The sequence below is a fragment of the Ixodes scapularis genome, unplaced genomic scaffold, assembly GCF_016920785.2.
Source record: "Ixodes scapularis isolate PalLabHiFi unplaced genomic scaffold, ASM1692078v2 PGA_scaffold9__187_contigs__length_104089568, whole genome shotgun sequence".
Lineage (NCBI taxonomy): Eukaryota > Metazoa > Arthropoda > Arachnida > Ixodida > Ixodidae > Ixodes > Ixodes scapularis.
This window is the reverse complement of record NW_024609884.1, coordinates 27,147,478-27,172,266: the sequence shown is the minus strand read 5'-3', so window position 1 is coordinate 27,172,266 and position 24,789 is coordinate 27,147,478. Positions and strand designations below refer to the sequence as shown.

Here is a 24,789-nt window from a genome sequence, read left to right as displayed (position 1 = left end):
GGCTCAGCTGGCGCTAGTGTGCTGTTGCAAATTGAAGCAGACAGCATGCAGTCAGAAATTGACTTCCGGTAATGCATTTCTATGGGAAAAAGCGAGTGCATTTTCTCTCTGCGCTCGATTATAAGAGCAAATATCACGAATATTTTGTACGTACTAGGCACATTGGAACATTTCTCAGTCAGGCAGACAAAATAATTGGTCAGTTACAGCATTTTTATTTAAAATTAGCGGCATTAAAAACGGTGTTAAAACCGCTTCGTACGTGTATTTATGTGCACTGTCGGACACTGTTAGCGCGAACACGGCGTCGACGCTTTGCAGCATGGGGCATATACGTGCCAAACGAACGAACGACATATGGAAAGCCAAGAGAGGCGGCAAGAACTACGCAGTAACAATAGATAAGTAACTCCTTGTGCACGCAGACGATCAAAATAAATTGTAAGCCACGTAATATAGTCCGATTTGCAATAAATAAGTACTGCTTTATTCTTTCTGCTCATGAATATGTGAGAAGATGCTTGTTCTGTGTTCAAATCATCGCCCGCACGCTCCAAATCTTTGCAAATAAGGGGAAGCCAGAGGACAGGTGCGCGATAAAAACTGCCCAACATAGGAAATAATAAGAAAACACACCTTTCGTAGCCCACGTACTTTATTCTTTACGTCTTGAACGTTTTTTTAAACCGCTCGTAGAGATGCACGGGGGGTCATTTTCATATAGTGAGAGGACAGGCATATTAGCAATATATAAGCACCAACGGAATGCTGGCGAACTTTGAACACACTCTACATTCCTTTCGATCGTTATTTTGCTTAGAATCGCCGCTTGTTTTTACATACCTGCCGTGGAACAGAGGTTTGGGCCTGAAATATAGCGAAGTTTAACATCGCTCAGTGGTAAAGAAAAAATGCTGTAACTAAAGCAATTACACTTTCACAATATTAATAAAGGTACATACTACCCGGTACAACCGAAATAACAAAGGTTATTAATGTTATTTTCCGGCGACGAGACAAAATTCACGCGCGTTTTCCCATAGGAATACACAGGAAGACTGGAAAAGTAGACTGCATGCTGTCTGCTTCAATTTGCAACCGGAAGTCCCATAGACACTAGCGCCAGCTGAGCCTCTAGCGTTTATTGTAATAACTCTATGATTGTCATATACAGAATTGCAATGTTAAAGAAATTGTGGGTTTTCGTGGCACTTTTGTGTTGGCGCTATGATTAATCATGTGCAACCTGCTCACGTGACGTCGCGGTGTCAGGACATACTGCCAAGTAATGTCGCATCATGAGGTCCCGTGTCGTCACGTGACGTGACTCACTGAGTCAAGTCGATTTAAATTGAGAACGCCACTAGATTTACTAGCGTTGTTGACACCGTGACGTTACATGACATCACAACTTCACACCGCGAGTCACGTGACACCGTAATGTACTCGATTGTCATGAGCCCGAGTCGAGGGTTTGGGTTCATGACAATCAACATCGCCAAAAGTTCGGGTAATGGCTCGTGTTCAATCAAAGTAAGAATAGCCGAACTCTAACAATGTCTGAAGCTCATCCCACGCTCTATGCTTTGCCATCCCCAGCGCATGACTATGATGAACACTGACGGTATATAGCTAGCGTCAGATCACGTGACCGCTTGTTCTATTTGCGAGTTGAGGAGGGGAAAGCTGCTTCTTTTCTTTCTTTTTTCTGCGTCTGCCATTGCGCGGAGAGGAAAACAAATAGGTGTTTTTGCAAGTTATCAACGTCAGGGATTTCTTCTTAGCGGTATTTACTGGAAGTATAAAAATTTTTGCATGACCCATTTTACATGTACACATTATTGAGGCACAAAAATGTTTTCCTTGTTGCTGAACTGCCTCGGAAACTTGTCGCCAGAAATAGAAGCAGGAAAGGGCTAAATATGACCTATTAATCCGACGTTACAGTGTGTACGGAAGGGTCCTCTGAAAAGAAAGATCATAGTTACTAGTGACCTCAGAGGGACAGCCGAGCGTTGGCAGCCGCTCTGAAGGGCGATTCCCACTCTTGCGTCGAGTCCGACCTAGTGCAACTGCAACGGCTTGCGACGCACTGGTTGCTATGGCGACCCTTACGACGAGCCATTGAGGCGCTGTGCTGCACGACTCAACGCAGCGCAACGCGGTCGACGCAAATGTGTGAACCGGTCTTAACCCAGACAACACTTGGACATCCCCAGCATGTCCTCAGGACAGCCTTTTGAGGACATTATGATGTCCTGAGGATGTCCTCAAATGATCCTGGAAACATCCTAAAAACGTCCTATTGTCCGGCCTCAGGACATCCTCAGAACGTCCTCAGTGTTGGAAGTATGAAAAGGGCGACCTTTCAACATGGAACCAGGCACGCAAAAAGCCCGCTCTTTAATACACTTCTTCCTCTTCCCTCGTGTCGGCAAAGCCGACACGAGCGATGAACTATCTCACACATCTCCCCTACTAAGTAAACTATCTCACACATCTCCCCTACTAAGTCTCACATCGGCAACGTTCATTGTTCGGGATACCTCTTTGGTGGACGAACACATCTTCCACTCCTTGTGTAGGTGTGATTGTTCTCGGCGGAATGAGGTCCAGGCTCCGGTTGCTCAGTTTCGTCTCTTTGCACATCCTCGTGTACCGGTACTATTTCTGGCCTGGGAATCTGACTTGGTAAAGGAATCAGGTGTGTTCTGTTTCTGCGAATGGGCTCTCCGGCGTCAGTGTCAACCCAGTAAGATCTGGGCTCATTTGCATTGCTTTCGACGACTCCTTGTCGTTGCAGGTCCACTACCCACACGTCGGTTCCTTCGTCAAGGTCGACCAAGTCCCTGACCCCATGCCTACGGTCGAAGTCTTGTTTTTGCTTTCGTCTCTGGGATGTTTCATATGTTCTTACGCTGCTAAGATCTGGAAGGCAGGGAACAAGGCACTTGGATGAAACAGGAATAGTTGTTCGCAACCTCCTGCCCATCAGGAGTTCTGCCGGAGAGTACCCATTTTTCAGTGGACTTGTTCTGTATGCCAACAGGGTCTTATACGGGTCTCCAGTTTTCTTCAGTGACGTCTTTATTATTTTGACCGCGGCTTCTGCCATTCCGTTGCTTTGGGGATATCGTGGACTCGAAGTAATGTGGCGAAAGCTGTACTCTTTTGCAAATTTGTCAAATTCGGCACTTGAAAACTGGGGTCCGTTGTCAGATAACACCACGTCCGGTATCCCATGCCTCGCAAAAATGGACTTGCAGTGATTGATCACACTTTTTGACGAGAGGCTGGCAAGGCGGGTCAGTTCTGGGTAGCGTGAGAAATAATCAGTTACGATTAGCCACCAGGCTCCATCCCAGAAAAACAAATCCATCGCTACTCTTTCCCATGGACGTTGTGGGAAATCTGTTGGCAGAAGAGGCATCTTGTGATTGGCGCTCTGTTTGAGGCACACGTGACAGTTTTTGATCAAACGTTCTATGTCTGAATCGACTCCAGGCCACCAGACAGAGTCCTTCGCTCGTCCTTTGCATTTGTCCATCCCGAAATGGCCTTCGTGAAGTTGGCGCAGGACTTGGTCGCGCATCGATTCCGGGATTATCACTCTTGACGTGTATACTAATACGTCGTCAACAATTGAGATGTTGTCTTTGTTTTCCCAATAGGGTTTGAGATCCTGCTCCACATCTCTTCTTCTCGGCCACCCTGTTTGAATGATTTTCTGAAGACGCATGCACACTTTGTCTTTACGTTGTTCACTGGCGACTTTTTGAATACTGTATGTTGTCAGAGGCATAGAAGAGGCGACGTGTGTAATGTAGCCGTCAATTTCATTTTCGAGCTCGAAAGGTTCGGATTGTAAGATAGGAGACCTTGACAATGCGTCGGCTGCAGTGAGATCCTTGCCAGGGACGTAAACAATCTCATACGTGAAACGCATGAGTCTCATGCGCATCCTCTGTAGCCTCGGTGTCAGGTCATCGAGCGCTTTGGACCCAAAGAGTGAGACGAGGGGCTTGTGGTCAGTTTCAAGAGTGAAGTTTCTTCCCACGAGGTAGTCTCGAAACTTCTCGCTGGCCCATACGAGGGCCAAGCCTTCCTTCTCGATCTGTGCATATCGGCGTTCAGTGTCTGTTAGGAGTCTTGACGCGTAGGCGATCACCTTGAACCACTTTCCTTCTTTCTGGCGTAAGACAGCACCTAGACCGTATGCCGATGCGTCAGCACTGACAACTGTTTCCTTGCTTGGATCGTAGATGCCTAGAACTGGGTCTGATGAAAGCATAGATTTCCACCGGTCGAAGGCAAGCTGTTGAGGTTGATTCCAGACGAAGTCGTGCTTGGTGCTTAGCATCGACGATAGCGGTTCTAGGAGCTGTGCACCATTAGGCACGAAGCGCGCCAGATACGTTGCCATTCCCATGATGCGTCGTAACTCCTTCTTTGATGTTGGATTTGGCATCTGCAGAATAGCTGACAGCTTTGCTGGATCTGGACGAACTTGATTGTTCTCAATCACGTGTCCCAGGAAAGAAATCTTCGTAACGCTGAAGAGGCATTTCTCTCTGTTTAGTGTGATCCCCGCTTGAGTGAGACGCTCCAGGACTGCTCTTAGATGGCTATCGTGTTGATCTTTTGTAGATCCCCAGATCAGGACGTCGTCCATATGGCACGCCACTCCTTCAAGACCCAAAAGAACATCGTTCATTCTTCTTTGGAAGTGTTCTGGCGCCGAAGAAATTCCGAACGGCAACCTGTTAAAACGGAACCTCCCAAAAGGTGTTATGAATGTAGTCAAGGGCTTGCTGTTTTCACTTAAGGGGATTTGCCAAAACCCCGAGTTGGCGTCGATTTTCGAGAAAACGGTTGCCTTCTGCAACATTCCCAAAGAGTGTTCCACTGATGGGATCGGGTGCCATTCCCTCTGGACGTACTTGTTCAGTTGCGTAAAGTCAACGCAGATGCGAATGTCACCCGAGGCCTTAGGGACCACTACCATCGGGGCGCACCACTCCACGGGTTCTGTCACTGGTGAAATGACTCCCAGATTCTGCATCCTCTCAAGCTCCACTTTTGTCTTGTTAAAAAGAGGCAGAGGGACCCTGCGAGGTGAAGTCAAGGCAAAGGGCGTCGCATCCGGTGCAAGCTTTACGTCGTAGTCACCCTCCATTGTGCCGAGACCTTGAAAAAGGCTGGGAAAATCTTCCTCAGGGTACAGTCCACGCACCTCGCAGATTTCAGAGAGTACTTTGAGTTTTTCTATAGCTGGCTTTCCAAGCAGCGGTGTGTTGAGGCCACGCAGAATGTAAACTTCCTCTTCGCTAATGTAGTTTTTGAACGAAAGGTTCATGCTTGCGACGCCTAGAACGTGAAGCGACTTGCCGTCGGGCCCCTGCAGCTGGCGTCTCGGCGAGTGTAGAGTGCGGTCTTTGAAGAGACTCCTAAAAAGGTCTTCGGGGATCACCGTCTCATCTGCACCGGTGTCTATCTTGAATAGAACCGGTTGGCTTTGGACCAATATTGACAATTCCCACTTTGAGGCTCCAAAGTTTGATAACGTTCCGAGAAATCCTGGCTCTTGCTTCCCATTGTTCTTCGTTGCGGTGGCGGGTTTCGAGGCAGTCATTAACTGTCCTGTTGAGACGAGCCCTTCTTGTTGCTCGGTGACATTTCTAAGAGAAGATGTCGACCGACAAACCGTCATAAAGTGTCCTCCTTTTCCACAACTCCGGCACACCGCGTCTTTTGCTGGACATCTCGATCGAGGGTGTGTTTCGTGTCCGCACCAGATGCAGGATCGTTCTTGAGCTTTGGTGTCGTGTTGGTAACGTTTTGATAAAGTTCTGTCCCAAGCGACTGCAGCCTTTTGCGGCGCAGTAAATTTCCTTCTGGTGTGTATCTGGTCTACTGATTCTGTGTTTTTCTGGGAATCGTAGCTCTTTCTGCTGTTGTCGGACTGTCTCATGCTGACGGGCAATTGTGAGTGCCTTCATCAAGTCCAGCGACGAGTCCAACTGTAGTTTTTCTGAAACTTTTCTGTCTTGCAGGCCCACGACCAAGCGATCCCTGATGAGTTCTTCTTTTAGCTCGCCAAAGTTGCAGGTGTCGGCTAATGTGTGCAATGCCGTCGCAAAGTCTTCCACTGATTCACTCTCTCCCTGTGTTCGGGTATTGAATCGTGCTCTTTCGAAGATTATGTTGCGTCTTGGAAAGAAATAGGTCTCGTAGTGGCCTAACACGACTTCAAACTTCTTAGCGTTCTCAGGACTTAGCTTGAAAGTGTTGAAGATGTCCTCCGCTTGCGTTCCCATCAAGTAGACAAGCGTGTCGACTTGCTTTTCTTCGGTAGCAGCTTGTAATCCCGAGGCTGTGCGGTACCGAAGAAAACGTTTCTTCCAAGCAGGCCACTCGTTTGGAGTGGTGAAGTTAAATGGGTCGGGTGGAGCTATTTGGAACGACGCCATTATAGAGCTGATGTCTGATTGCGTACCTTGTATTAGAGGTTGACCAGAACTGTTCCGTGGCAGCTGCTTTGCGGTCGCTTCGGCGTCTGAAGAGCCGGTTGTTTCGCAAGCTGAGGGATTATGCATGGCCGGATCCCACTTCTGACACCATGTTGGAAGTATGAAAAGGGCGACCTTTCAACATGGAACCAGGCACGCAAAAAGCCCGCTCTTTAATACACTTCTTCCTCTTCCCTCGTGTCGGCAAAGCCGACACGAGCGATGAACTATCTCACACATCTCCCCTACTAAGTAAACTATCTCACACACTCAGGACGGCAGCCAAGGATTTTTCTAGTACATTTTTAGGACAATGCACTGCAGGTGCAGCTGTTCACTGAGCTGTTAGGATGCTTTCATTTTTATTGTTTCTAGGTTTTCTCCAACTGGATTTTGAACCTGAAGATGCCTGCAAGAGCTGCCTGCAGGAAAAAAAAATGCTTTGTTGTGCACTATCTTAAAGTGAAATTCACACACTAATTCTAGATCACTAGTCAGTGAGAGGCTAAGAACATAGGGCAAGGGAAAGGAGGAAGAAAGCTGGCGGAATGCTGAAGAGGAGAAAAAAACCTCTCCCCGGCTTTCTCCTCTGCGTATTTCTTTACGCTGTGTTCTTAGCCTGTAACTGTGAGCATGATCGTGCCATTCATTATTGCAAACAAAGGTAACTGTTCAAGAAATACTTTATTGCAGAGCAAATGTTATACATGACTTTTTTCAATGTCTGCGCCAGACGTGCACTCTGGCTTCGCATCTTGGCCAGCACTAGTCCAAATAGTGAGCGCGATCTGCAGAAAAAAATCAATTCCATAAGCATTAGTAATAAAAACAGGTGATATGAGAAACTTACCATCATGTCGAACACCTCCGGCCTTTGACTGCAGCTTTTTCAGTTTCTCTCCAGCGTGGCGCAGCCATACTTTGATGATGGTCTCCACGTCAGCTTTGTTTGCGCACTCAACATTTGATTTCACTGCTCCTAAAACATTGATTTGTGATGACAGTCAGAGCAGAAAGCTAAGATGGTCTAGAAAAATATCACAGTTAATGTTCGTGCGAGGAGGATACCCTTGCTACTGAGTCTACTTTCGCACATTTGAAAAGCTCGAAGCATTCGTTTACGCGCCGGCATCTTTCCCGTCGAAATTGCCGTTCATTGCTTTCCGCCATTTAGAAGAATTCATTTAAAAACACACTAATCTTGGTCTCCTGCCTTGCATTGCTGCCATCATCAATTTGGATGGAACAGCGCGGATACACAGACTTGCAGCGCTGACTAACCAAGGGGGCTATGTTGCGCTTTTTGCACTCCCAGGAGACTAGGGAGAGGGAAGTGACGTCAACGACACAGCAAACGCAGATTGGGTGTTGATTTCGTTTTCTTCTGTCAACATCCAATCTGCATTTGCTGTGTCGTTGACGTCACTTCCCTCTTCCAAGTCTCCTGGGAGTGCAAAAAGCGCAACATAGCACCCCAACTCAGTGATATATAATTTCTTCTTCCTCAAATCGTCATCTTTTCCTCCTTCGCCGTTAATGAGAAAATTAAAAATTTTTAAACACCAGAAACCAAATAGCCAATAAACATTAATAAGTAAATAATAAATAAATAACTGACAGCTAGAAGTAAATAAAACTAAGAAATTTTAAAAAAAATAAATAAAAATGAAGTTAAAAAATATTTTTTAGAAAATAAATTACAATTAAAAAATGGAACTTAAAAAAATTATTTCTTTTAATTTTTTAAGTTCTATTTCTTTTTAGTTGTCATTTGTTTATTTATTTATTTATTATTTATTAATGTTTATTGGCTATTTGGTTTCTGGTGTTTAAAAATTTTAAATTTTCTCATTAACGGCGAAGGAGGAAAAGATGACGATATGAGGAAGAAGAAATATATCACTGAATTGTTAATCAGCGCTGGGAGTCTCTTTCCTTCTTGTGTGCCTGTGAGTGTGACTGTATCCGCGCTGTTCCATCCAAACATGAATTACCATCTAGCCCAAGCATCCACATTATCAAGCCATCATCAACCTCGGCGCTATTTCTGCTTCTGTCCTGGCTTGGCTTAGCTTGCTTGAGTCTTTCGGATGGGTGGATAATTGCCATAACGGTACACCTTGTAGTAGGCGGTAGCTTGCGCCACCTAGATTGAATGTTGCCAATGGAACTGAATTTCGAAATACTGCGCAAATACAAAACTAATAATAATTGTAGTGCGTCCTGGTTCTATTAAAGAATTGTTTGATCAAAACTATAGTTAAAAGATGTCCTAAACTTACGCAACTACATGTAATAATTTGTATGTGAAATTTAGTTGAGCAGTGAACGTGAACTGTGTATACTACCGCTATTTCATTCATTTATTTGTTTAAAAACGCAATCAAATTGAGGACGTATATATTACCTCTAACTCTGTATCCTTCGTCCTCAATAAGTCCTCGAAAGGACGTTTCTAGGATGATCCAGCGACTGACGTTCTCAGGATGTCCTGAGGACGTCTTGAAAACCTTGAGGACGTTTTTACCTTTCGAGGACGTCCTGAGGATGTCGGGTGTTGTCTGGGAAATCTCACAGGAGTGTCGTTCTCAAGTTCTCCCCGGGGGTACTAATTCGACAATTATATTTGTGTAACGTGTTAACAGTATAATCTTCCATTGCTTTTATTTTACACCCAAAATCTGTGAAGTTTAAACCAAATGCGGAGGTGATCGAAGCTCGAGCTTCGACGTACAAGTATCAAGGCTAAGGTCCTCTGGATATTCTCTACCCATATTGACGTCAGTAACCGAGGTTCTCCTCAGAGAAATCAAGCTCGATAGCGCCGAAAAAATACCCAGAGACAGGACAACCAGACCGGTAGTCGTGCCATATATGCATAATCTATCTCATGGTCTAAAGAAAATAGCAAACAGAGCAAATGTGAATGTAGTGTTTTCAGCACCACACAAACTTCACAGCCTCTGCAAAAAAGTAAACACCTCCTCAATCAGCATCGTCAGCTGCGCAAAGAAACACAGATCCAACTTTGTCCCATGTGTTGAAGGGGTAGTCTATTCGTTTCCCCTTTCATGTGGAAAAGGGTACATTGGACAGACTGGGCGGTGTTTAAACGACCGCCTGCGGGCCGTAGCACAATAAGAACATTGCCAATGAAAACTCCGGTCACCTAGGTATTCACTGCAGGGATTGTGGCTGTTTTGCGCGACTGGACAACTGTGCTGTGTTAGGCAGGAGTAAAAACCAGCTCACCCGAGAAGTTATAGAAGCGGAGAACATTGCAAGACGGGAAGCCCAGTCCCAGACAACACTGGGACATCCCCAGGATGTCCTCAGGACAACCTTTTGAGGACATTATGATATCCTGAGGATGTCCTCAAAGGATCCTGGAAACATCCTACAAACGTCCCATTGTCCGGCCTCAGGGCATCCTCAGAGCGTCCTCAGGAGGGCAGCCAAGGATCTTTCTAGTACATTTTTAGGACAAAGCACTGCAGGTGCAGCTGTTCACTGAGCTGTTAGGATGCTTTCATTTTTATTGTTTCTAGGTTTTCTCCAACTGGATTTTGAACCTGAAGATGCCTACAAGAGCTGCCTGCAGAAAAAAATGCATTGTTGTGCTGTATTTTAAAGTGAAATTCACACGCTAATGCTAGATTACTAGTCAGAGAGAGGCTAAAAACATAAGGCAAGGGAAAGGAGGAAGCTGGCGGAATGCTGAAGAGGAGAAAAGAAAACCTCTCCCCTCCAGCATCCTGTCGGCTTTCTCCTCTGCGTATTTCTTTGCGCTAGGTTCTTAGCCTGTAACTATGAGCATGATCGTGCCATTGATTATTGCAAACAAAGGTAACTGTTCAAGAAATACTTTATTGCAGAGCAAATGTTATACATGACTTTTTTCAATGTCTGCACCAGACGTGCAGTCTGGCTTCGCACCTTGGCCAGCAGTAGTCCAAATAGTCAACGAGATCTACCAAAAAAAAAAAAAAAAACAATTCTATGAGCATTAATAATAAAAACAGGTAATGTGAGAAACTTACCATCATGTCGAACATCTCCGGCCTTTGACTGCAGCTTTTTCGGTTTCTCTCCAGTATGGCGTAGCCACACTTTGATGATGGTCTCCACGTCAGCTTTGTTTGCTCACTCAACATTTGCTTTCACTGCTCCTAAATCATGGATTTCTGATGACAGTCACAGCAGAAAACTAAGATGGTATAGAATAAAATCACAATTAATGTTTGTGCGAGCAAGATACCCTTGCTACCGAGTTTACTTTCGCACAGTTGAAAACCTCGAAGCTATCGTTTACGCGCCGGCATCTTTCCCGCCGAAATTGTCGTTCATTGCTTTCCGCCATTTCGAAGAAGTACTACATTTAAAAACACACTAACCTTTGTCACTGCCTTGCATTGCTGCCATCATCAATTTCGATGGAACAGCGCGGATATACAGACTCGCAGCGCTGATTAACAACTCGGCGATATATTTCTTCATCCTCAAATCGTCATTATCTTCTCCTTCGCCGTTAATGAGAACATTTTAAATTTTTAAACACAAGAAACCAAATAGCCAATAAACATTAATAAGTAATTAATAAATAAATAAATGACAGCTAAAAATAAATAAAACTAAGAAAAAAAATAAAGTTAAAAATATTTGTTTAGAAAATAAATTATAATTCAAAAATGAAACTTAAAAAATATTTCTTTTAATTTTTAAGTTCTATTTTTTAGTTCTCATTTATTTATTTATTATTTATTAATGTTTATTGGCTATTTGGTTTCTGGTGTTTAAAAATTTGAAATGTTCTCATTAACGGCGAAGGAGGAGAAGATGACGATATGAGGAAGAAGAAATATATAACCGAGTTGTTAGTCAGCGCTGCGAGTATGTTTCCTTCTTGTGTGCCTGTGAGTGTGACTGTATCCGCGCTGTTCCATCCAAGCATGAATTACCAACTAACCCAAGCATCAACATTATTAAGCCATCATCAACCTCGAGGCTATTTCTGTTTCTGTCCTGGCTTGGCTTAGCTTGCTTGAGTCTCTCGGATGGGTGGATAATTGCCATAACGGTACACCGTGCAGTAGGCGGTAGCTTGCGCCACCTAGATTGAATGTTGCCAATGGAACTGAATTCCGAAATACTGCGCAAATACAAAACTAATAATAATTGTAGTGCGTCCTGGTTTTATTAAATAATTGTTTGATCAAAACTATAGTTAAAAGATGTCCTAAACTTACGCAACTACATGTAATTGTTTGTATGTGAAATTTAGTTGAGCAGTGAACGTGAACTGTGTCTACTACCGCCACTTGATTCATTTATTTTTTTTAAACGCAATCAAATTGAGGACGTATATATTACCTCTAACTTTGTATCCTTCGTCCTCACTAAGTCCCCGGAAGGACGTTTCTAGGATGATCCAGCGACTGACGTTCTCAGGACGTCCTGAGGACGTCTTGAAAACCGTGAGGACGTTTGTACCTTTCGAGGACGTCCTTAGGACGTCGGGTGTTGTCTGGGGTGCGTTAGCACTCCGTTCTTACCTTTATCGGAGAAATAAATGCATTATTTAGACAGAAGGTGTTTTCGACGGTAAGCCAGTATAACCACTGATTTCTTTCTTTTTGTTTACTTCTGATATTATTTAACAATTAATTTTTGAAACTCTTGGACTTTTTGCATCACACTAACTATTTACGCCGAAGTGTAGTCGACAGTAGACCAGCATATCACCTGTTTTATATATGACTTACAAGGAAACAGCGCACCCTCAAAACAAGCACTCTAAGCTTTCATGCACACAAAAAAAGAGCCACTTACACAGCGCTGACTGACAACTCTACGTTATATTTACAATTTTCGTTTTCGTCTTTCTTTGGGACTAGGGTTTCTAAGGCATAGAATTGCCCTTTTCTTCTTCCTTCTTTTTCCTGTGTTTTTGTAATAGGAAGCTAAACCATAAAATTATTGTATGGCTAAGTACTCTAATTCTTTGTTGGATAACATTATGGAAGGAGTGCTGACACATCTCTCCTTTTGCCTGGCAATGTTCTCTGCTTCCATGATTTCTCTGGTCAGCTTGTCATAGTTCCTGCCTAACACTGTGCATTTCTCCAGCTGCGCTGTGCAGCCACAGTCTCGGCAGTGTGGGAGGAAGAAGAAGTGCCTGAGATTGAGGACGTAAAATTTTCGTTCCGTCAATTCGACAGCCTTTTCGGTAGCCTATAGCCAGCTGTGACCTTCAAAGACCGACCATAAGAAGCTTCAGAACTACCGGCGACGTCCGAGCAGTCGCCAGTGAAAAGCCACTCGTAAGGGTGGTCTTTTCTAGACCCCAATCATGATGCCCGGCTCCACGATCGAACTTCCACAGCAGAGCATTGAAAGCGCCGCCACCAACGTCACAAACCCAGTATCGACAGACCACATCACCCCTGGACAACACTGCATGCCGAACGACTCAACTCACGATGCTCATGACACCGCATCCAAGTTCTGGACGTCCGAGTCGGTAGCGAACTCGTCTGAGACCGGGGTCGAAATTATGGATGAAAGCAACACCAACAACGAAGAGTGGAACAAGGCACGATCACGTAAGCGCTCACACAAAACGCTGTCCGACTCTGCTTCGAGTTCGGGAACAGTTCGCAAACAGCCGAACGTCAGTGAAGGACTCACAGTAATCTTTGCCGCTACGAAGCCTGACCAAAAGCTAGCAACTTTAAGCAGCTTGAGGCTTTCCAACGCCCTAGAGAAGCTCTGTCCAGAGTGCATCCTTCAGATCCGCCCCAACGAGCGCCTCAACGTCGTCGCCGTTGATGTGCGCAACGGACAAACAACAAGGACGCTGCTGAAATGTCCTGAACTTTGTGGTGTCTCTGTCAGGGCCTACCAATCCCTCGAGGGCCCCACATCGATTGGTGTCATAAAAAATGTCGATGCTGAACTGTCAGATCCTGAAATTCTAGAAAACCTGCGATCGGATGGCCGCATAGCCAGAGTACGTCGTCTTGGGGTGACAGGTGTCGTAAAGCTGACATTCAACAGTTCACCATTGCCAAGCTTCGTGCTGCTAGGACGAGTACGACACCAAGTGACGGAGTTCAAACCCCGTCCAATCCAGTGTCGCAACTGTGGTGGTTTTGGGCACTTCGCAGTCTCATGCACACGTTCTTCCGCATGCTCTCGTTGTGCAGAGCCGCATCCTATAACTAACACCACGAGCAACACCAAATGTAAATCCACAGTGATCAAGTGCGTCAACTGTGGAGAAGCACATGAAGCTACATCTCCAGCGTGTTCAAAATGGCGAGAAGAGCAAAATGTCGTCACGTACGCCAAGAGAAATGCCGTTGACTGCCGCTCTGCCAGAATTATTGTAAAGCAGGCGTCGGGAGTCATACCAGAACCCATTCTCAATGTGGTGGCCAACAGCACCTCCAAGAAAAGTGGAGAAGCCCCAGTGCAGGACAGGCAACCCCCAGCCCTTGACGATAAGGGTTTAAGCTATGCCGCAGCACCCAAGACCGATCCTCAAAAAAATATCGAAAGACCACCTAACAACAACTCTGCAACAACGTCTAATAAGCCAAAACCCGGCGTCACCATTCCGACGGGCACTGAAAAGTCGACATGCAACGGAGCATCTATCAAAAAATCTGAACACTCGACGGGAGTCACCAATATTGAACCAACATCAACGGCTGACTCTTCAAAAAGATTACCCCGAGATGCTCCGGAAAAACCTACGGCGAATTGGATAAAATTATTCAGAATAGCAGCAGAAATGGCGTGCGCTTATCTTGATGGCATTGATGCCTCGTGGGCACACATTCTATGCGGTTTCGTTCAGGCAGCGTTCCCACTGCTGAATATAGCATAATGCTACATCCCAACATCCACCCAAAGAGACGCACCCGAAATATTGCATGTCCAACAGTGCTTCAATGGAATACTAACGGCATACAACAACGCCTCTCAGATCTACGCCTACATTTAAAGACCAACCGATACGACGTCCTAGCCCTTCAAGAAACTCGTATAAAATACGGCAAATTCAGACTTTCTCCATACGTCGTTTATCAGGGCCTACTGCCAGTTACTGAAAACACGAAGAACGAAGTGCCGAAAGCCACGATACTTGTCCGAAGAGAACTGGATCAGCGTCAAATAGATTTGATAGACTTATGTGACGATGCTGCTGAGTTCACCGGTGTAACGATACGTAAAGGGGACTGCGACACCACCATAGTTTCTGCGTACGTCCGTCCGGGAACCAAATGGGACCCTACGATTATGATGAAGATTATGCCGCGCTGCTCAGAAAACGTACTATTTTCGGGAGACTTTAACGCCCATAATCACACCTGGGGAGATAAGCACACAACGACGCGCGGATCTGCTCTTGAGGCCACAGTGGACACGCTAGGGCTTGTTCCACTGAATGATGGAACCGCAACATTTGTCAGACCGGGGGTCTCCAACAGTGTCCTTGACCTCAGCTTCGCTACACCACAACTCAGCGCGCGATGGCAACCTCAACATGACAGCTGGGGTAGTGATCATATCCCGGTCATTATCTCCTCCCCAAGCTCTACAAGCGCTACACATAGGACCTGCAGAGTCGTCAATTGGGACCAATATCGCTCGCACCTCCAAGACCTTCTCTCTGAAGGAAACGTCGATCTTACAACGGCTATTTCACAAGCCCTATATGACGCCACGAGGCTGGTCCAGGTCCCGGTCTCCCGCCCGAATCCTGACCTCCTCTACCTCAAGCTGAGGGCCCGCCGACGGCAAGCCCAAAATCGTTCGCTACGTACAAGAAGAATGGAGGACATTCAGCGCTATAGAAGAATCGACGCAGCGTTCCGCCGCCATACTAACCGACTTCAGCGAAAACAGTGGCGACAAAAATGTGAATCTCTTGGTGCTCCCGGTGGCGCAAGACAGGCTTGGAGGATGGCACGTGCTCTCGCATCGGAGGTAGTTCCTCGGCTTCAGATCTCAGCGTTTGCTATATCGCAAAATATTACATTAGCACGAACTGCCGAGCTTTTGGCCGATCAATTCTCCCGTCCAATCTCTCCCCCTTCAGGCTTTCAAATTAGCTCATCAGTGACCCCCCTTTATCAACTGCCCAACATAGACTCCGACTTCACGCTTAAAGAACTGCAGCACGCACTTAGAAGATCCACCCGTCGTAGAAGCACTCCAGGGCCGGACGGGATAACGTACCAGGCTTTAAACAACATAGACCCCGTCATGCTGCCTAAACCACTGGAGGAGCTAAACTCAGTCTGGAGCACGGCGGCACTGCCGGATGCTTGGCTCAACTCCGAAGTCATACCAATCCACAAACCAGGCAAACCGGTAGAAGATGTGTCATCATACCGACCAATTTCACTCACCTCCTGCCTTGGAAAAGTTCTCGAACGCATGATACTTAGAAGACTAGACTGGGCACTAGAAACAGTTGGCGCGATCCCTGAACAACTCTCTGGTTTCCGCCGTCGACGTTGCACGGCAGATGCTATTGGGGATCTCGTTTCAGCGTTGGAGGAAGCCAAACAAGCTAATCACGGTTACGCCGTCATTTTCCTTGATATTACCAAAGCATTTGATGCGATTCCTCACGCTACTGTCATTAACCAGCTTCAAGTCCTTGGCGTCACGGGACGTACTTTGGCATTTATCAAGGCCTTCCTCACTGGCCGGACTATGAAAGTTCGCATCGGAAACGATCGCAGCACAATCAGACACATAACTCAAGGAGTTCCTCAAGGAAGCGTACTAAGCCCTCTTCTCTTTAACGTTGCAATGGCCGCTCTTCCCCGAACTCTCGCCCGTGATGACCGATTTCCAAGAATTCAAATATACGCGGACGATGTGGCTCTTTGGGCCACGTCACCAACAGCCATGCATGCTAAAATGCAACGTCGTTTACAGCTGACTCTTGACGGTATTTCAAAGGAAATTACTCGACTGGGTTTAACTATCTCGCCATCTAAAACCGCGGTAATTGCTCACCATCCACGTGGCTTTAAGGCCAGCTCTTTCACGTATTCTGTAAACGGTACACCCATAACACGAATGCGCAACCACATGTACCTAGGACTGGTTATTGATGACTGCCTTTCCTGGCGTCCAGCCGTGAAACAAACAATATCTCGGTGCGATCTCAACCTCAACGTACTTCGCAGGATCCGAGGACAAACCTGGGGAACTTCGCAATCTATGACTCTGCAAATGTATAGGGGACTGATACAATCCAGGTTGCTCTATGCGCTCCCACTTGTACTCGTACGGGACGCTCAGCTCACGAAGATGGAGATCATTCAAAGGAAAGCCCTCAGAATCTGCCTCGGTCTTCCCCCGTCTGCGCCGAACGTCCCTACTTTGGTCGAAGCTAGACAAAACACAATAGTCAATCTAGCGTTCCGTCAGGCACAACGACATCTCGCCCGGCAGACCCTTACAAGGTCTACTTCTAACCTCTTACAACGCTTCGATAGACGTCCCAATTCCCGCCTAGGAAAAGTCTACGCAGAGTTTAAGGAGTCGGTCGGTACATTGGATGAAGACCCTCCTCCACCACCCCCTCATACAACTGTGTTTCTGAATATATCGGAAGAAATTCCCCAACTACGCAGCAAAAAGTTGGTCTCGGATGTGGTTTCCCGTAATCTTGCGGAAGAACACGTCGACAGCTTTTTCGACGGTTGGATAAAAGTTTTCACCGATGGCTCAGTCTGTCATCAAAAGAAATCCTCAACTGCTGCTGTAGTTATTCCTGAACTCGCCATTATCAAGTCCGGTCGCCTCGACTTCCACACATCATCCACCATCGCAGAATTAAAAGCACTAGAACTTGCTCTCGATACCCTCCACGACTTTCAGAGCCCAGAAAAGGCGGCTTTGCTCACAGATTCCAGAGCGGCACTTCAAATCCTCACCAATCTGGAAGACGCACCTCCGATTGCCCGCATCATCGCTTTCAAATTCGAATCCTTAGAAAAGAAAGGCTGGACTATAGCATTCCAGTGGTTGCCATCTCACTGTGGGATCGACGGCAACGAAAGGGCCGACCGAATCGCAGCTGAGGCACATGAACTCACCAACAGCACTCTCCACGTGCCGAAGATCAACGAGGCCAGGCTTCTCATCGCACGTGAGACGCAAAAAAGACACCCGGACGTGGGCGTAGCTGGAGGAACCCCACCATCACCGGTCCCCACCAAACTCGGCCGCCCAGAAGCAGCCCTTCTTCACCGACTCAGAACACGTTCAGCTTTTACGGCTTCTTGGCTTTACCGCATCAAACGCGTGGACAGCCCACACTGTCAGACATGCCAAGTTCCCGAGGATATAGAACATCTCCTTTGCGACTGCCCAATCTTAGACGCTCAGCGTTCTAGACTCCACCTTGAACTTCGTCAAATAGGCGCAGCAAGGCAGAGCCTTTCGCACCTGCTTTTCCCGCCAGGTCCCAGGCGCATCGCTACGAAAACATTCGCGCTGCTCCTGACATTCCTGGAAGACACCGGCTTGGCTGACCATCTTTAATGCTTGGTGTTCCTTCCAGTTTCCAGTACGGCGGCCCCGCCTTGGCGCAAGGTCTGTGACTGTGACGGGTAACATGACCTTCTGCCATTGAGGTGGCAGACCTGACAGTGCTGGACTAGACACCACTTAATATCTTTTGATCAGTGTGTGTCTTGTTTGAACCTTCCTTCCCTTTCTTCCTTCTCTCTCTCTCTCTCTTTCCCTTTTCTTTTGTTGCTCAGACCGGGACTGGCAGGCCCCCGTTAGAAGGAGTGGCCACACTGTTCCGGTCTTCCTTCCCCCTCCCCTTTCTTGGTTTTAAAATAAATTTCAACGCTTACACACACACACACTCGGAAGTGTATTCCTAGGTGTCCGGAGTTTTTGTTGGTGATAGTGCAGTTGTGCTCACGAAGGCGATCGTTGACGCAGCGTCCGGTCTGTCCTATGTATTCTCGTCCACAGGATAGAGGGAAGGTGTAGACCACCTTTTCGGTACACTGTACGAAGTTGTTTTTATGTTTCTTCGTGCACTTGACTGTGGTTCTTGTGGGTGTGTTTACTCTCTTGCACAGGCTATGAAGTTTGTTAGGGGCTGAGAAGACGATGGCCAGGTTAACTCTATTAGCTATTTTCTTTAGACCGTGGGAAAAGTTGTGAATATATGGCACAATGATCGGTTTTTTCGCCCTGTCTTTTTCTTTTTGTTTAATGTGGTCTCCTTGCTTGATGTCTTTGATGAGTCTTTCGGCCACTGATGTTAGTAATGAGGTTGGATATCCTGCGCATTTTAATCGAGAGTCTTGTCCGTTGAAGCTTGCTTGCATGGAATGGCAGCATGATTTTGTAAGTGCTTTTTCCCCCTGGGCTCATAGGACCAGCACACATGATAAGGTAAAATAAAAAGTCGCAGATCCAGGAATCTTAACGAGTGGTAAACTGGAAGTTCGTGCGTAATGTTTAGAGGGTTCATGCAGCCTTTAAATCTGTCTAGAACTTCGGCAACCATGGTTGTTAAGTCGTGATCATCGGTTTCTAGTACGATTAAATAATCGTCAACATACCGGAGGACTTTGATAACTTTGGAAGTATCCAAGGTGTGCTCTAACTGCCTGTCTTGGTGGGCAAGATAGAGGTCGCTAAGGACAGGGGCAATGCATGATCCTATGCAGACTCCCTGCTTTTGTAGGTATGTACGACCATCCCAAGTAGCGAACGTGGATCTGAGATAGAGGTTAACCAAGTTCAAAAATCCTCCTTGGGATATGCCTGATGCATTCTGGAATGGAATAGTGCCATAGGTGTCTATGCGCTCCTCAATGCACTGTAGGAGACGGTCTTGGGGCAGGGCATAGTAGAGGTCTACTATGCCCTGCTGGTCCTACGAGCCCAGGGGGAAAAAGCCGCTTCTACCTTTCAACTCGGCGCACTCAAAACTTGTTAAGCGGAGCATTGTGCGGTTAAGTCTCAACAACGCACTTACAAAATCATGCTGCCATTCCATGCAAGCAAGCTTCAACGGACAAGTCTCTCGATTGAAATGCGCAGGATATCCAACCTCATTACTAGCATCAGTGGCCGAAAGACTCATCAAAGACATCAAGCAAGGAGACCACATTAAACAAAAAGAAAAAGACAGGGCGAAAAAACCGATCATTGTGCCATATATTCACAACTTTTCCCACGGTCTAAAGAAAATAGCTAATAGAGTTAACCTGGACATCGTCTTCTCAGCCCCTAACAAACTTCATAGCCTGTGCAAGAGAGTAAACACACCCACAAGAACCACAGTCAAGTGCACGAAGAAACATAAAAACAACTTCGTACAGTGTACCGAAAAGGTGGTCTACTCCTTCCCTCTATCCTGTGGACGAGAATACATAGGACAGACCGGACGGTGCGTCAACGATCGCCTTCGTGAGCACAACTGCACTATCACCAACAAAAACTCCGGACACCTAGGAATACACTGCCGAGACTGTGGCTGCACAGCGCAGCTGGAGAAATGCACAGTGTTAGGCAGGAACTATGACAAGCTGACAAGAGAAATCATGGAAGCAGAGAACATTGCCAGGCAAAAGGAGAGACGTGTCAGCACTCCTTCCATAATGTTATCCAACAAAGAATTAGAGTACTTAGTCATACAATAATTTTATGGTTTAGCTTCCTATTACAAAAACACAGGAAAAAGAAGGAAGAAGAAAAGGGCAATTCTATGCCTTAGAAACCCTAGTCCCAAAGAAAGACGAAAACGAAAATTGTAAATATAACGTAGAGTTGTCAGTCAGCGCTGTCGAAGTGGCTCTTTTTTTTTTGTGTGTGCATGAAAGCTTAGAGTGCTTGTTTTGAGGGTGCGCTGTTTCCTTGTAAGTCATGAACAACCAACTCGCCCGAACCTCTGTTTTAACTGTTTTATATATGTTCGTGATTAATTTTGTAATTATTTTTGTAATTTTTCTAACTCTTGGACTTGGCTGTATTTGTGTTATTCTCATTTATTTTCCTTTTCTTTGTCTTCTATTCCGCTTTTTCTATTAATGTCTGTTTTTCTTTTTCCTTTTCTTTCGCCTTTCCTCCCTTTGTCTTGTCTTTCCCCTTTTCTTCCTTGGCAACCTATTCCTTGGGGTCGAAAAAGAGGAAGTTTGAAATAGAAATCAGTTGATAGTTCAGCACTGTGTGAGTGAATTTTTCTGTGTGTTTGAATTTTGAGTAACTGTCTACCTGTGCGCTGGTTCGTAATTATGCCTTACCAGCTCGCCCAATCTGAAGTACTGACCTACCGCACTTCGTGAAAACCTTGCGTTTCAGGTAAAATATATGTGACTGAGGTAAACTAATAGATGTTGAGTCGTATAAACACGACGTTTTGTATGTTAATCTAGATGTCCGTTTACTCTTGCGTCGAAATTAAATAACGCAATTTCTTATTTTTGCTACTGAAAATAAAAGTGGATTGTACGAACGATAAAAAAAAAACAAAAAACTAGACAGCTACTCGTTTCACGGCGAAAATAGCGCCTACTGCCAAAACAACGCGGAAAATATATTCTCAGTTTAGCGGTTCAAACCGGTTTGAGCCGTTATTTTTTCTCCCTGGAACTGAACCGGTACTGAACCGAAAGCCGTGAACCCGAACCCGAACCAATAAAAATTTCGGTTCAACACTGTTGGTGACATCTCAACAACTTTTCCGCCAGTCGTTTCCTTTTTTCTTTTTTCTCTTTTGAAGTGTGTGCGATTTGGTGTGACTCAGCTCGAGCGCGTAGCCTTGGCTTATGCTTAGATGTCATTTTACCGCCTAAGTCACGCACTGAGTGCGCGAGCGCGTCACGCGCTGGTCCACTCAGTGTAACAAAGGATGTCTTCACCCTCCGACAGACAGACATGTAGGAGGCACCCTAGTCACAAAGTTCGGCAGTGCAAGTTTTGCTCGCTTGCGTTTCACGCTTTAGCGTTCAATGGGCGTTAACAGCCGCCGCACACGTTGACCGTTGGCTTTCGCACTAACGGCGTGGAATACAAACACAAATGCGTAAGATCATTCACGGGGCAGTGGTCGTCTCCTATTGGTCGCCGCGGGTCCCGGAAGGTCAGGCCGACTCCGCGAAATGCACTGTCGGCTAAATGCACTCCGCGAAAAGAGCCGCAGTAGCCGTCCGAAAGAAATGAATCGACGAAAAGCGGGGCCTTAGGAGAGCGCCGTCTGGGCGGTGCTGATGGTGATAGCGAGCAGTGCACGCGCGCTCCTGGCGAATGATGGATGCAGCGCCGGGGAGGCCGTTGCCCCCTCGGCAGAGCACAGACGGGCCGGAGACGCCTTCTTTTGGCTTCCTGCGTCGCGTCCTCGCGTTATTTCAGGACGTTTTGGGAGAAGCGCCGAGACGGCTACGGTCCGACCCGGTTCCTGCCCGTTTCGGTCGCTTCTGCGCACGGACTTGTCTCCCTCGGGCCTCGAGCGGGCGACCGGCACGAGCGCGACACCCGGCTCCCTGAACGCGTGCGTCGGGCGCCACAGAATCGCTCGAGAGCTCTGGACTGTCTGGACCGTGTGTGCGCCGGCTTTGGCGCAGTACAAACGGCTCTGCTTTGACGCATCCCCCGGGCAATCCGGAGATATGGGTCCTAGGCGAAAGCTTTTTACTGAATAGAAAAGAACGGATCTCCGCGCGGTCGAGTGAAAAAAGAAGCGATAGGTGCAGCAGGGCGGAAGGCTTGGTTCTCGCCGACGAACGATGCTCTGTGGAACTTGAAAAGCGGCCGAAACGCGTACATTCAAAAAGGCACCGACACAAAACCAAGTCCTTGCGTACATCTTTTTTTTTTTTTCTTACGAAAGTTTTGCATTATGCAATCTTGTCTATCTACCTTCATTCGAAATTAGCAAAATAACTTTGTCGCCCCAGATTTTTTTTTTTTTTTCATTTGTGGGAATGTTTTTAGCACACTGAATACTATATTACTTGAATGACTCGGCCAGGCTAGGACGTCCCAGATTGATGAGAAGGAGAATGAGCGATTGCACCAAACGGTATCTACTACGATATGGTTAGAACGCCAAGGAAAGCTCTAAAATAAACAAAATTTCAAATCGCGGTACTACGATTTTGCGGCATCCTTTTTATCAAAATGAGAAGAGAGACGTTAACAAAGAGAATAAAACCTCGACTAAGAAGAGCTCACTTCCGCGGCTGAGTTCGTAAACTTTTATATATATATATATTTTTTTTTTCTATGCAAAGGTTCGTGCGCAACCAGAGTTCCTATCGCTGGCCTGGAATGTGCTAGAAGCCGTAACAATGGCCAGCACTGCCTACCAAACCAAGAATGCTGAAGAGATTCCGTGAGCCGAGGCACTGACAGTATAGTTACTCTCCCACACAGCGCAGAAGGGGAATCCCCTCCGGTCTAAAAAGTCTGCGAAGGAAAAAAACAAGAACAAGGAAACATTCTGTCTTGATGTTGTGCGGGCGGTGGCGGGTATCGGCATTTTTTCAGGCGACGAGTGACCATGACCAAACAGCTCGAGCTTCCATATTTATTTTGATTCGGCGATAATTTTGCTTTCTTGAGGTCGTTCTGCAGCAGGGGACAGTCACCGAAAAGTCGTCTGGAGACTGATCGTCGTGAACATCTATTCCAGGTCCGGGTCGTATTGATGACCATCGAGGTCAGAAGTGTTTGGAAAAGGAAAGATGGCATCCAGTGGCGTAGCCAGGAACTTTTTATTGGGTGGGAGGAGAGACTGGGATGGCTAGGAATTTCGGGTAGCTGGGGTTGGCGCTGTTCAGACTTCTACCGTACGCATTACAAGTAATCAAATTACTTGTAATCGATTACTTTTTGGAGTAATTTTGTAATCAGTTGATTACTTTTATTAGGCAGTAATCACGAGAGTAATCTGATTACTTTTTGAAGTAATAAAAATTACTTCTAACCGTTACTATTTTTCCACGGACCCCCCCCCCAAAACGCATACGGACCTTTCTCAGTTGCGTAAATACTATGACGTCACACAACGCGAGTGACCAGGAAACTACGTGAGGCATTTCTGCGTTTACTTTGCCGCTGCGTTCTCTTCGGCCAATTATTTGCTGACAAGACGTTTAAAAGCGGCTGGTGCAGATCATAAAATCTCGAAGTGTAATAGATAAAGATTTAAGAAAAATAAAAAAAAATAAAAAAGGTAACCGGCAAAGTCTCGAGGTCGAGTCGCTTCGATTTGTTGTTCTGCCATTTTGGAGGACCACTGACGCAGTTCTAATCAGTTGTATTTTACGAAGTGAAATTTGAAGTTATATTCACTGAGACGATGGAAGGTTTTTGCACAAGTTTACTCTTCTTGGTGGACTGCTATTCGTTATATGCTGCAGCGAAATGAGAAGAAGAATGGAGCACTAGCTCCAGGGTTCAAGTACAGATTTCGAAGTAAAGCGCTTTTATGCAACTTCGATGGGATGCGACTCCGCTGGGATGCGACTCCGCTGGGATGCGACTCGCGTTGTTCGAATCATCGGACGTCATTTAGTTTCTAATAACTTCTTCAAATAAACAGCTATAGTAGATGGCAGGTAAGAGTTGAGGATATGCTCCCCAACTTCTTTTCACTTTAGCAAAGCGAACACTGGAGAGGAGGCGACTTCCTCTCCGGTGTTCGCTTTGCTAAAGGGGAAAGGGGTGGGCTTCTCTCCAGCACTCGCTTTGATAAAAGTGGAAAGAGGGCTTGGTGCCGCAAACGTGAGGTAATAAGAAACCCCTTTCAAGCTGATTTTACGAGGTCGATTCAAAATCATCCACACTGTGTCTGTAGGATGTTTAAAACCGAAGTCTGTCGGCTGACTTTAAAAGAATTTGCTGCATCATCTACTGACACTCGTCTATGCAACCGATTCAGTTCACGTGCATGCTCAATATTGTCAGAAGTCATGGACGTTGACGACGGTTCGGCTCTCTTCATGGCTGACACTTGTGCAACCTTGCTTAAACTTCTATATCCATTCAAATACACTTCTTTTTCGATAAAACACTTACTCCGTGATGTGCACCGTCTTCGATACATATCTGAATCAGACACACCTTCGGACCACAAGAGCGAATCACTGCACGCCGCTTTTGTTTCGTGCAAATCACAAGTGGGGCAGTCATTGTTTCTCGCACCGCGGTTAGAACCAGGGCCAGGGGGGTTACAACCGAACTGACGTAAGATGTTCAAGCCTGCGCAGCAGAGAGT

At 46.2% G+C, this 24,789-nt stretch overlaps 1 protein-coding gene across 1 annotated transcript; it reads left to right on the top strand.

The window, feature by feature from the left end:
- The first annotated feature begins 13,062 nt into the window (after positions 1-13,062).
- On the top strand, positions 13,063-14,677 carry LOC120842098. The gene has a single exon (XM_040213127.1). It carries the CDS (start codon positions 13,063-13,065, stop codon positions 14,398-14,400), a length of 1,338 nt encoding a protein of 445 aa, XP_040069061.1. The 3' UTR covers positions 14,401-14,677.
- Positions 14,678-24,789: the final 10,112 nt, after the last annotated feature.

What these genes read in the sequence shown, in the direction of transcription:
- LOC120842098 (XM_040213127.1), top strand. Translation starts at nt 13,063, where the DNA reads ATGGATGAAAGCAACACCAACAACGAAGAGTGGAACAAGGCACGATCA.